This window comes from Rhinolophus sinicus, chromosome 1 (genome assembly GCF_057876585.1).
Source record: "Rhinolophus sinicus isolate RSI-liver-muscle chromosome 1, RSI-T2T, whole genome shotgun sequence".
NCBI classification, from domain to species: Eukaryota; Metazoa; Chordata; class Mammalia; order Chiroptera; family Rhinolophidae; genus Rhinolophus; species Rhinolophus sinicus.
The window spans coordinates 207,614,215-207,626,389 of record NC_142501.1 but is presented as its reverse complement, the minus strand read 5'-3'; the positions used below and the strand labels follow the sequence as shown (position 1 = coordinate 207,626,389).

General features: G+C 54.3%; 1 protein-coding gene across 2 annotated transcripts; it reads right to left on the bottom strand.

Annotated features, from left to right (window-relative positions):
- Nucleotides 1-1,548: 1,548 nt before the first annotated feature.
- On the bottom strand, nucleotides 1,549-6,707 carry NKX3-2 (NK3 homeobox 2). 2 transcript variants are annotated; one of them, XM_019740855.3, is made up of 2 exons: nucleotides 4,708-6,707; nucleotides 1,549-3,254 (listed from the first exon to the last, which is right to left on the bottom strand). In XM_019740855.3, the coding sequence occupies exons 1-2, from the start codon at nucleotides 5,171-5,173 to the stop codon at nucleotides 2,716-2,718; spliced, it is 1,005 nt and encodes a 334-aa protein (XP_019596414.1). In that variant the 5' UTR covers nucleotides 5,174-6,707; the 3' UTR covers nucleotides 1,549-2,715. The 2 variants fall into 2 exon arrangements, with proteins under 2 accessions (XP_019596414.1, XP_074177536.1); XM_074321435.2 differs by lacking the exon at nucleotides 4,708-6,707 and adding an exon at nucleotides 3,650-4,698.
- Between the last annotated feature and the right edge of the window lie 5,468 nt (nucleotides 6,708-12,175).

The window sequence follows — 12,175 nt, the reverse complement described above, 5'->3', positions numbered from 1 at the left end:
CCTCCGAGGCCTCTGGATCCCGGGGCTACCTCCGGCTGCCGCACTCAGCTCTCAGGGCGCTCGCGCCAACGCCGGCCGTGGGGCAGCTCAGAGTGAAACTGCAACAATCCGGGTCAGACTGCATTCGTTTGAGTCATTTTTTCCGGGCGTCTGGAGCCAGCCCAGCAGAACTGGCCCAGGCAGGGAGCCGGAGAGGGGGCGCCGCCAGGCCTACTGGGAAGAACCTCCCCAGGTCTCTCGACTCCAAATCTGCAAGGATGGAGAACAAACTGCCCTCTTAGAGCGCAGACACAACCAACTACCATTTTCAGAAGGGGAAAAAGTCGCCCCCCCCCCCGCAAAAAAATATCAGTAGTGGAGACCTTTGGAGAGAAGGGCGAAAATTCTAGCATTATCAGAAATGTTCTAACTTTCTACAAAAAAAAAAAAAAAATGCATTCATGAATATGAAATTAAAATGGAATTTTTAAACATGTCAAAAAGAAACAAAATGATTGCAGCAACCATTTGGAAGGCAGTGGACTTGGGTACCAGGATGTGTATGTTCTGTGGGCCTTTGCGATTCCCTTAGCGTTTCGTTGTTTCCGGAAGGGGGACTTGTTTCATAAAGCGCTTATGGAGACTCTGGGGTACCAAGGCCTGGGGTCGCGAGGCTGGGAGAAATGGCGGCGCAGGGAGGAGGGTGAGTCGGCCTTTACGCTCCCGACGAAATTGAAAGTAGCTGGGGCCTGGTTTTCTGCGTTTCCCAGCTCAGGCGGTGCACTGGGGGCCTCAGCGCCTGCAATGTGGCGTTACACCTTCCTTTTTTTCTCGGTCCCGGCCGACGTGAACCGAGTGTAGCCGAGAGCGTTTCACTCGGGGGATCCGTGGCATTCTGGGGAATCTCGGAACAGCGGCGGGGGGTGTTCATCTGTAAAATGGGGTAATAACTAAGCCTCTCCATGCCCATCCTCTGCTCTCACCTGGGGCATGTGTGTGGATCAAATGACGCCAAGTCAAAGAGGAGTGGGAGCGCCATTTGCACCGGGCAGGAGTCAAGGCGCAGGTAATCCTCCCTGGGAAACACCTTGTTCTCGCCTCCTTCTCCCCTAAATCGTTTAAGAATTTCAGCGAGAGTTTTTGCTATCCTATTCTCATAACGAAATTAAAAACGGAATACCTCGGAGAAACGCTCGGAAAATCGAAAGCAGAGAGGAGGCGGGAGGTGGAGGGGTCAGCAGGTTAGGGTGAGGGAGTTGGCTGCGGGTTCAACTATGGACGCTTCCGAGGCTCTGAAACCAATGCCCACGAGAAAAACGGGAATCCAAGATATTCGCTCCTGATTTAGTGGGATTCATCTGTGGCTCCTGCAAAGGCCCCAATGGCGATTCCCTGAGCTGCGCAGGTTTACACGCTTCCTACGGGGTGGGCTCCTCCCGGGAAGGGCGAGGCGTCCTGGGTTCAGGACTGAAAAGAGGCTGGGAAAATAAGCCCCCGATTTTTCCATGTTATTGGTTTCCCCAAAGCCGGACGGAGAGAGGCTCAGAGAAAAAGAAGGCGTCCAGGAGGGCATGTTAAACTAAAAGTTTATAAATTAAAAGGAGGGAAAAATACAGCGAATAGAGCTTCCAAACTTCACAAATCTTTTTAAAGTTAATACTCTAGTTGAGTGCACAGTGCCCTTAAGGAGGCGAAAAGCTGCGAGGTTGACATGAGGTTGACAGGATCACCTGTCTTAGGGGCGGGGACAGGGATGGAAGAGTCCTGGGTCAGGACGCAGGAGTCGCGGACAGTGGACAGGAGAGACGAAGGGCCGGCGGCCGAACTGCGGAGGACACCACGGAAAGGGTGGTCAGGCATATTCACATTGAATACAAAATTAACCGTCATTTGAATACAAACAACTGAAAAGTGCTACAAGTTTTAACCTCCTTTAAAAAATAAAAAGAAATAAAGGAAAATTTCTGCGGAGAGCTGCCGGGTTTGCTCTCTCCTGGTTGGGGGGCTTCCAGGGGCTCCCCAGTTGGTTGCCATCCTGGACCTCAGAAAGGAAAGATGCACGTGCGAAGGGGGGGAGGAGTGCCCTGCCCTCAGAGGCTCCTTTCCTTACATTCAGCACCTAGTAGGGCACCCCCACCCGAGCTCTGACAGCAGGGAGGGGTGGGACATAGGGCCCAAAAACCAAACCCATCACGGTTCAAATCAATCCCTGGCCTGGGGACTTTGGGCTGCCAGGGTTTCACACCCCTTTGTTGCAAATGCAATTTCCCAAAATAATAGATATGTAGATACACATAGATTGGTAGCATGGATACCATGAACTAGTGTGGCCTAGCGCACGAAGCTCCCAGCAGGCCTGAAATTCTGGGGATTCAGGCTATGTGGTCTCCAGGAGTTCTCTCCACTCCGGGGAAACGCCATCCCCAGGCAGACACAATCCAAATCCAACGCTGTGGTGATAATAAATAATGGCTAAGGGCTTCCAGGCAGGTGAGGGGGGAGCAGAGCCCCTAGGCCATAGCGTGCCTCTGTTCAAATTAGAAAAAGGCGCCCCCTCCGGGCAGACTCAGTCCCGCAGCCAGGGCTCACGTCTTGGACAGCAGAGCCAGGGCTGGATTTCATCCTCCACTTGCCCCCTCGGCGGGGCGCCCCAGTACCGGACACAACCCGCACAGCCATCGGCGGCCGTCTGGAGCGGGGGCGCGGGGATCATTCGCTGCCTTGCCCCCGGCCTGCTCACTGGGTGCCCGCGGCGGCCGCGCAAGTGGAGAGTGCCCAGCCAGGGAGGCAGTAGTAAGGATAATAGTAGGAGGGTTGCAGTGGAAGCAGTGAGGGAGGCCGCAGCACCTCGCCGGGCAGGTATTGTCTCTGGTCGTCGCGCACCAGCACCTTCACCGCCACTTTCTTGGCTGCGGGCGCGGAAGCCAGCAGGTCGGCGGCCATCTGCCGGCGCTTGGTTTTGTAGCGACGGTTCTGGAACCAGATCTTCACCTGCGTTTCGGTGAGCTTCAGCGACGCGGCCAGGTCGGCGCGCTCGGGCCCAGACAGGTAGCGCTGGTGGTTGAAGCGGCGCTCCAGCTCGAAGACCTGGGCGTGAGAGAAGGCCGCCCGCGAGCGCTTCTTGCGTGGCTTGGGCGCCACGGGCTCCTCCTCCTCTTCCTCCGCGCCGCCCGCCGGCCCAACGCCGCCGACGCTGCCGGCCCGGCTGCACAGTGCCGGCACGCGTGCGCCTCCGGGGCCAACGCCGTCGTCTTCCGCCCTCGGGCTGCGGTCGCCTGCGGACCCCAGTGGGAACAGAAACAAGAGATGGTCAGCGCCGCGGAAGAGTGAGGTCAGGCTCAACTGCGGGGGTGGGGTTGGGGAAAGGAAATATCCTTGATCCCACCCGAGCGGAGGGGAGGGCCTAGAAGCCGGGCTTCCTGGAGACGAGGCTCAGAACCCTGTCCCACTCGTTTCCCGCATCTAGGCTTGCCCGGTGCGGCCAACGGACTCAGCCAATGTTTCAGTTGCCCTCTCTGGGCCTCAGGCTCCCCTCAGTAACGGGGGTGGGGGGCCCTGATTATCCTCGAAAGCCTTCTCAGCTCTCAGAGCTGAACACTGGGGTTCTAGATGCATTTCGGTCTCCTTGGGTTCACTCGCCTCCCCACACTCATGCTCACACAGACCGTACCTGCAGCATCCATGCGTCCGCTGCACGTAAAGGGAAGGTGCGGGGACGGATCCTGGACACAGAGGTATTCTGAGTCTTCTGCCTCCAACCACCCACCCCGGAATTGCTGCGAGGGCTGTGGCAATAGGTTGCGCCGAGGCCTTGGGTGGGCTTCTCTCTCTCTTCGCAAGGAAGTGAAACGAGGGACGAGAAGGGGGTGTCCCTGACTCGAGTCCTTGGACTCTAATCTGACGCCAGCTCCTTGGCCTCTTCCCTGCTTTCCCCGCAGCACCCTAGCAGAGTGGTCCAGTGCGCTGGCCTCTGGCAGACACCCTTTGCCCGGGACCAGAATGAGGCCTACAGCAGTGTCCAACAGACCCAGGCAGACACGGGGACTTTCTGACCAAATGACTTGCCAGCCCATAGCTAAGGCGGTCCCTCTCCCCTCTGGTCTGAGACGACCTAAATCCGTTCCTCTCCGTCAGCTGTCTGCTGGATTTCCCTCCAGCCCGTGGGTCCTCAACCCAGCAACAGCTTTCCAGGCCCAGGGGTCTGGGAAAGCAAAACAAACCTTTCTCCCAAAGCCGGGGCTCGGCAGATTCGCGGCTTCCGGCCCACTTGGAGGTATCCCTCGCTACCAGTCCCTGAGCTGCGGGGCCGGGCCCTAGGACCTCCAACCCGGAGCATCCCTGCCCTCTGGGCCATGGCCAGGGAACTGGCTACCCAAGGTCTCTGGGACCTTCTCCCTTAACTGCTTTGGGGATTTAGAAACAGACACGGCCGAAGGCATTGGCGATGAACTCAAATTCATGGTGCAGTGGTTCTCTCCCAGCCCCGCCTGGAGGACGTCTCAGGCCTCGCTCCAGGAAGCTGCGCTCGGAGGACTTTCTCGGTCTTCTCTCCGGCTCAGTTACCGGAGGGTTAGAGCAGCCCGCGCCAGCGCGCAGCGCTTCGGGTCTGGACCAACCCCCCGGCCCCAGGGCGCAGGGTGCTCACAGCAGTCCCACCCCACTCGGCGAGGTTGCCCTCCTCGCCCAGCCCCTCAGCCCGGCCCCCTTCCCAGTGAAGCCTCAGCGAACCTGAGACGCTGGCGGACATCTCGCTGTCGCTCCGGCCTGCGGCTTCCTCCTCCAGGTCCTTGGCCGCGGGCAGCTCGCAGACCGGCTGGCCGAGGCCCAGGGTCCCCCCCGCACGGCTGGCCCCGCTGGCCCGCGGCGCGTCAGCGCAGCGCCGCCCGCCCTCGTTCTCCTCGCTCAGTACCGAGTCCGAATCCCAGCCGCCCGGGCTTTCCGCGGTCCGCCCGGCAGCCGTTCTGGTCCCAGCAGGCGACGCCAGCAGAGAGTCCTCGGCGCCCCCCAGCGCGCCCGCGTCTGTCTCCCCAAAGAGCCGCCAGCAGCAGACAGCGGGCGCCGCAGCCACTGCTACCGCTGTGCCCCCGGGTACCGGGCGCCCCTCCAGCGCGGGCAGCCCGCCGCGCTCCTCTTTCTTGTTGAGGATCGCCTGGATGGAGAAGGGCGTCAAGGTGTTGGTGCCGCGCACAGCCATCTGCGCCGCGGGCCGGAGCGGCCCGCCGGGCGGGCGGCTGGGGCGCGGGGCAGCTCGGAGCTGGACGGAGCGCGCGGGCCGCCGCAGCGCAATTGAGCCCCGCGCGTGAGGGTCCTGCAGCCCACTCCTGTGCGTCCAGTAGCCCCCGCCCCGCTCTGGCCCGGGATCAGCGCCGACCCTCACCCCCACTTCCGAGGCCCTTCCCGCCCGGAGACCCCCTCCCTCCCAATCCAGCGCCAGACGCTCTCGTTTCGCAGCTCAGATGGATTATCTCATCGCCTCGCGCCCTGAGGGGCGGGCCGGGGTCTGCCCTCTCCGAGGACGTGGGGGGAGGATCGGCGGGGGCCCCTCCGCGCCCGCAGTCCCCTCTTAAGCGCCTCCGAGGCGCACGACCGGAGTCACTTTTTCTTTACGCCTCTCTTCCCCGCCTGCAAGATTTTGCTCCTGGCTAGTCTTCTCCCTTCCCTGCTGGGCCGGCTCTTCCGGAGCCCACCCCGGCGGCGGCGGCGGCGGCGGCGACCGCTGGATTCCGAGAGGCGCGGGGCACCTTTTTACCCCCTGCCCTGGTTTTATCTGTTTCTTCTCTCTTTCCTTCCCCAGCGTTCCACCGTACCCCCCCCTCCCTCTCGGGTGTCATTCCTCACCGCTGAGTGACAGCCTCAGGCCACGCCCCTTCACTGGGCCGTCCCGGGCCCTCCCGGCCGCCCATTGGCTGGCTCCTGCTGGGCGACGTTAACTTTAACAGACAAAACTGGGCACGTTGCGCAGAGAAAGTCAGGGTTTGACTTAACCCCTTTCCTCCCAAGCCTGGTCCTCGAAGCATCCTCCAGAGAAAAGACGACCCACGCACAAAGACGCACTGCCGGAGAAACCACGGTTCTTAACCTCGGTGGATGTATCCACCTATTCCAGCGCTTTTATGGAAAACCACACTGGAGTCACATTCGGGGGGTGGGGGGGTTGGGGAGCGGAATCCAAGATAACACAGTTCAATAAATCGCGCGTGTGATTTCTGTTTTCTAGGAAGGTTCATACATACGAAAAACAAAATGCTTCTTCTCCCCCCCTTAGAGTTTCGCGACTTCTTATTGCTAATTCTCTTCACTAAAATAATCAGTTAATGAAAATCAGTTTAGATATTTCTTTCCTCGCCGTATTTTGATTCGACTTCTGTACAGGAATTAAAAAGATGATACAGTTAGAACTAAAGTCAGGCAAAAAAATTGGAAAGCATCTTTGGGAGAGTTTCTGGAAATTGCGTGATCGTTCCCTGGGCTGTCAATACTGAATTTAATTGGAGTTAGTTAAATTTTACACCAGAAGGAAAAAAGAAACCTTTCAGTTTATTCTTTAAATATTGTCATTTGTGAGTTAAATAAAATTAAAAGATATATGTTTGTTTGAAGAATATCTAGGAATCACCATAGTAATGATCCTGAACTGACATTAAATGCTCTTTAAAAAATAAGTAATGCATTATTTTCTGTAAAAGAAGGAACCAAGCTAAGAAACACAAATATTGTGGGTATATAAAAACACTTGTGACTTATTTATGTTGTTTATTTTTAAATAAAAGATTTGCTCCAGTAACATACTTTACTGTCTTCCATAAATTTTACCCGAGGTTTAACTTAACACCAAACACACAACTTGAACCATTAAATAAGTTTAAAGAACTGTGATTTTAATTTAGTAAATTGTGGGGATTGGTGTTTTTGGTGTCACTGTGTCACTAAAATAAGTAACATTTCCCCTTGTTGCTTTCTCTTGGTGGTGCTTGTTCTGCACCGCAGGATGGAATACACCCACTATTCACAGTTTTCAGGATGGCGGGGGGGAGGGGGTGCTTTGCAGCATCTCTACTTTCCAGAATTTCAGCCACGTTATGCGTTTTGCATCCCAACTACACTACAGTGCAGATCCTGTAGTATATTTGGGGGAGAAAACTCACACTTGAAGAGGTCATTGCCCTTTATAGCTCTTTATGATGACATCAGTTTTGAGGGAAAGGTGTTTAAATTTGGTGTCAGTATCCGGCAAGTGTAAGAAACGGGACGCTCGCTCTTCAGGCCAGGAGGGGAACAGAACAGAATGCTTACAAGGTTTCAAAAGAAAGCGTGTCCTTTCCTTCCTTTCCCTGACCTTTAGTCTCTAAATCACCCCTCCCCCACCACTCTAAGCAATTTGTTATTCTCTGGGGTTAAGTCGAGGAGGAGGTTGACACAGGTCGCCCAGAAGGTGAGAGATGGGCAGGTGTGAACTGTGTGTCGCAGACAGCTATCCCTTCGTGGGGTTAGGACTTGGTGTGGACAAATAATAGAGTGAGTCCGGACACACAGGCAGGCAGAGATGTTTGGGGGTTGAATGAGTATTAGAGTTAAATTTGGGTTCTATCCAAAGATTTACTTGAAAAAGAATAACTACCACTTAGTTGTCCCCCATTTTTAATGAATCCCAAATCACAGTAGGGTGTACCCCTTGCCACAGGCTGGGACAGAGGTTTTCAAAACATGAGGAACGATGAGGTTCGGTGATTTTTGAATTGTCCGCTTTTTGTGCCCCGGGAGTGGAATAGTGTGGCCGCATTCGGAGTCTGCAGGAGGCGCACCGGCTGGGAGGCTGGTGTCATCTCGGGAACTGCAGGCGGGGGCAGTCGGTCCGTAGGTCTGGTGCGTGGCTGCGGGCAGGGCCGGGAGCTGGGTGTTGGCGGAGCGTAAACACGGGTCTGGAGCTACAACTAGAAGCTGCTCCTAATAAGGGGTTGGGTGGGGATGAAAAGGCTTTGGGGGCCAGTGAGCGGTGCACAGACATTTCCTCCGGTGCTTGCAGAGTCAAGGCCGGGAGGGCGTGTGTGTGACGAGGGCTCAGGTCAGCTCGTATCGCAGGGCCGGAGATCGGCGGGGACAGGGACGTCCGCGCGAGGACCCCGCTTCCAGCCCACGGAGGGCTATTTGCTCCGGCGTGGCCGTGAGCTCCTGGAACCCGCGGCTGCCGGACCGCGTCTGGAGTTCGGTGGGCGCCGCGCTCCGGCCTGGGCGGGCCCTGGGAATCGGTGGAGCCGGGGAGCCAGGGCGGCCGGCCAGCCTGCCAGCAGTCGGTCGGCTCGCTCCGCACGGGCGCCTTCCTTCCCTGCCCTTCGCCTTGTTCCTTCCTAATTTTCTCCCCGTCCTCTCGGCCTTTCTCCCTGCCATCTCCTCTCCCTTCTCAGCAGTTTGGTTCCTGCGCGCCCCCTACGTGCCCCCAGAACAACTTGGGTCCCAGGCGCTGCTGGACGGTGAGTCTTCCGCGGGCCGCTGGCGTAGCGTGCAATGGGGGTGGGAAAGCCGAGGGGGCGGGGAGGGGGAAACCCCGGCTCTCGGGAGCGCGCCACAAGCTGCTGCGCACGCGCTCCCGGGGATCCGAGTCCGCCCGGAGTTTCCCGTGAGGCCGCCACACTAAGCGCCCCTGCCGCCCTCCACCTGCGCCCTGGGCCGTCCTGGGTCTTTCGGGGAGGAGAGTTCCCTCTGTACCCAGGGCGGCCCAAGGGCGCGCCAGGGGCTGCTCTGTAATGTAGGAGGCCACTTGGGATTCACCTCAAACGCCGATGACCTTAACCGAAGTTACCTGCCTTCTCTGGGCCACGGTTTGAGTCCTTTAAAACGAGAGCCTGTACCTGCTGCCCTTCGAGGCTGCTTCTGAACTGCGCGAACTGGGCGCTGGCGCAGGCTCTCCGGAGCCAGGTCCAGGCAGAGGTCGCAGGTAGGGCTGACCATCTGACCCCATCCGCAGGCCCCCGAGGACGCTCCAAGCACCCCAAGCACCAAGCGATATGCCACTTTCCCGCCAGCAGACACCACCAGCTCCTGACTTCCTAAGTTGTCCATTTTCAGACGCCGCCAGGTTTTTTCATGCACATGGTCCACGTATATCAGACTACAGAGAAAAGCATTATTATGAGCCAAGGTAGTTTTATATTTAAACAAATGTTCATCGATAATGTGCCAGGAGCCGCAGCCTATTGTTTAATGTACACAGCCCTGAGGGTACGGTGAGTAGACAACATTCCCATTTTACAGATGAGGGAGCTGAGATTCACGGAGTTTCAATGACCTGACCATCAGTAAGTGGCTAAATCAGGATTCAAATCTGACTTTGTCTAATGCCAATCCAGTTGGGTTTTCTACTAGTAGTTTTTTTCACAAACCTCCACGTTTATTCTCATTAAATGTTTCCCGTCGTCTTCTTTACCCTTTTCAATGTACTCATTCATCAGAAAAGGAGCTCTAAACTTAAGGAAATCAAAGAAGGAATTCAGGCAGGTGAATCTAACGATTTTTTTTCTGTTTCGTGCATTTCAAAATAAAGCACATTAAGGCCTGCTGATCTGAACCTAACGCTTGTTATGTAGAAAGAAACACCGTTATTATCATAAACACTAAACTTAAACCGTATGTAGAGGGAGGCAGCCAGGTGATGGAAGTTCGTTAGGTTCAGAAATATGGGGCCGCGGGCTTTGCTCGAGGCTCTGCGATGCAGCGATACGACCTCACGAAAGACACTTTCCCTTCGGAGTTTAATTTTCTTACCTGTGAGAAGCCAGGGTTGGAGATCACCTCTCAGGATTAAAAAGAAAGGTACGGTTTGGCGAACCCGCCTGGGTACAGTGGAGGACGAGCGCCACCTAGTGGGTACTCCTGCGGGATGTGTGGCGTACCGATCTGGTGAAGTATTAAAAAGAAAACGTTGGTTTCACGAAACGGAATGTTTTTTTGTTTTTTTGTTTTTCCTCTCTTAGTTTTTTTGTTTCCATAGTCTCACGTTGTGGAGGTGTTCCAGTTTAAAAATTCCTGCAGACACAGTCCGGACCCCCACTGAAGCCTCATTTCACCCTCTTGCAGAGGGAAAAGATTGGGACCGCGCAGGCACAGGTCGGGATCCGAGGCGGTTGCAGTGGGGAGAGCCCGAAGACCTCCTGGCCTCACACCGCCTTGATTCCTCTATGCTGGCCTAACGGACTGCCCTGTGAGTACTGGACTCAGGCTGCCTCTGGATGGTAGCTTAGCGCACATGCAGTCTGTGTGCTTTATTGGAGCCAAAGGAAGATTTTTCAGTTTCTTCAGAAACTAATTTCTTCATGAGACTAATTGGGGTATTTCACCCTAAACATCAGGGAGTTCAGGCAATGCAAACAAGCCTTTCTTGTCCCTCGGGTTTTATTTTCTCACTTGGGTTGTCTATTAGACAACGGATGATGGTGTGTGTGTGTGTGTGTGTGTGTGTGTGTGTGTAGGAGATTAACGAGGAGGAGAGGGTTTGAATGGATATTATGTGTAGTTGCTTGAATTGAGTTTAGGTTGCTTTAAATGCAAAGAAAGCCTTCTGAATTTATGACCTTTCTGAGTGTAACTATCCTGGGAGCTTTCAAGGTGTTACGTATGGCAGGTTCTCCTTGCAAAAATTTCCAACTAATTTCTCTTTCCCTAGTTTCCTTCTTTCATTCATTTAATATTCAACAAATATTTCCTAAGTGCCTACTATGTCTCAGGTGCTATTCTAAGCCCCGGGGTTCAAGACCCCCTAAGGCGCTGCTCTCCGTAGGGCAGCAATCCAGTGGGGGCACACCATCAAGAAACAAACGGTTAAACACAGCAATGGAGAAAACATCCGAGGATGTAAGTGCTATGAAGAAAATTAAAACGGAGTGGCGCGACAGGGGTGCTTTGGGGCTGTTTTAGGTGGAGTGAGATTCCAAGCAGAAAGAGATACAGAGGAAGAGGTTTTCAGACAGAGGGAGAAGTTAGTGCAAAGGGCACCTGGTAGGAACAACTATAGTGGGCTCAAGGACCCAACAGGATGGTTCTGTGGCTGGAGCATGGTGGGTACGGGGCAGTGTGGCAAGAGCTGGGGTCCAAGAGGTAAGCAGAGGCCAGACGGTGCCGGACTCCATCAGCCACAGTAAGGAGTGTGGACTTTGTTCTAAGTTTGATGAGGAGCTACAGGAAGATATGAAGCCAAGAGTTAACTGACTATGATTTACACCTGAAAAAAGATTACTTCCGCTGTAGTGCAACAAAAAAAAATTGTGAGAGTGGCAAAAGGAGAATCAGGGAGACCTGCTAGAAACTCACGAGTCCAGGCCAGAGATAATGGTGGTTTCTGTTAGGTGATGCTGGAGATGTAGGGAATGGCCAGGTGTGGCATCAATTTTGGTAATGTTCTTTAAAAAAAAAATCATTAAAAAAAACCTGTGGTAAAATATACAGAACATAAAATTTACCCCATTTACCAAGTGTACAGTCTAGTGGCATTAAGTACAATCACATTGTGCAACCATCACAACCATCCATCTCCAGGACTACTTCTTACAAAACTGAAACTCATGAAACTGTACCCATAAAACAACAGCAACACTTGCAGCAGTTTGAGCCTGAGTATTGGGGATACTAGTTGGAGGGAGGAATGGCCCCAGTGCCTAGAATGAGCCTGGAACAGGATAGATTGTTAGCAAGTATTTATTGAATGGATGGTCGCATTCTATCCTCATACAACCCTCTGAGATCAGTGGGACAGGTACCCAAATTCCTATTTACAGAGGAGGAACCCGAGACGTAGAGAGGCCAAATGATTTATTCAAGGTCACGCAGAGCGCATGCTTGCTCAAAGCCTGGTTTGTAAAATGTGCAGCTCACCATCATCCTCAGGTACACGGCTCTTCCCTTAGCCTTTTAGCACAAATAACATATTTCAGTTTCTTTTGTTGTTGTTAAATCATCTTGGAGATGTTTATTTCCATTATGGGATATTTTGGACTGGGTTTTGAAAGCAAAAGAGCCAGAAGGTTGTGCTTTCAGAGAAAGGGGCTTAGGCTAGGGGGAGAAAGCTCACTGGAGAGATTTATGTCCAGGAATTACAGCGAACTGTCATTATGTCTGAGTAAGTGTGGCTAGAAACAGGAAGGTGGAAAACAGGATATCGTGGTCGCACACGAGCTTAATGGAATGTCAAGTGAACAGATGGGACTGA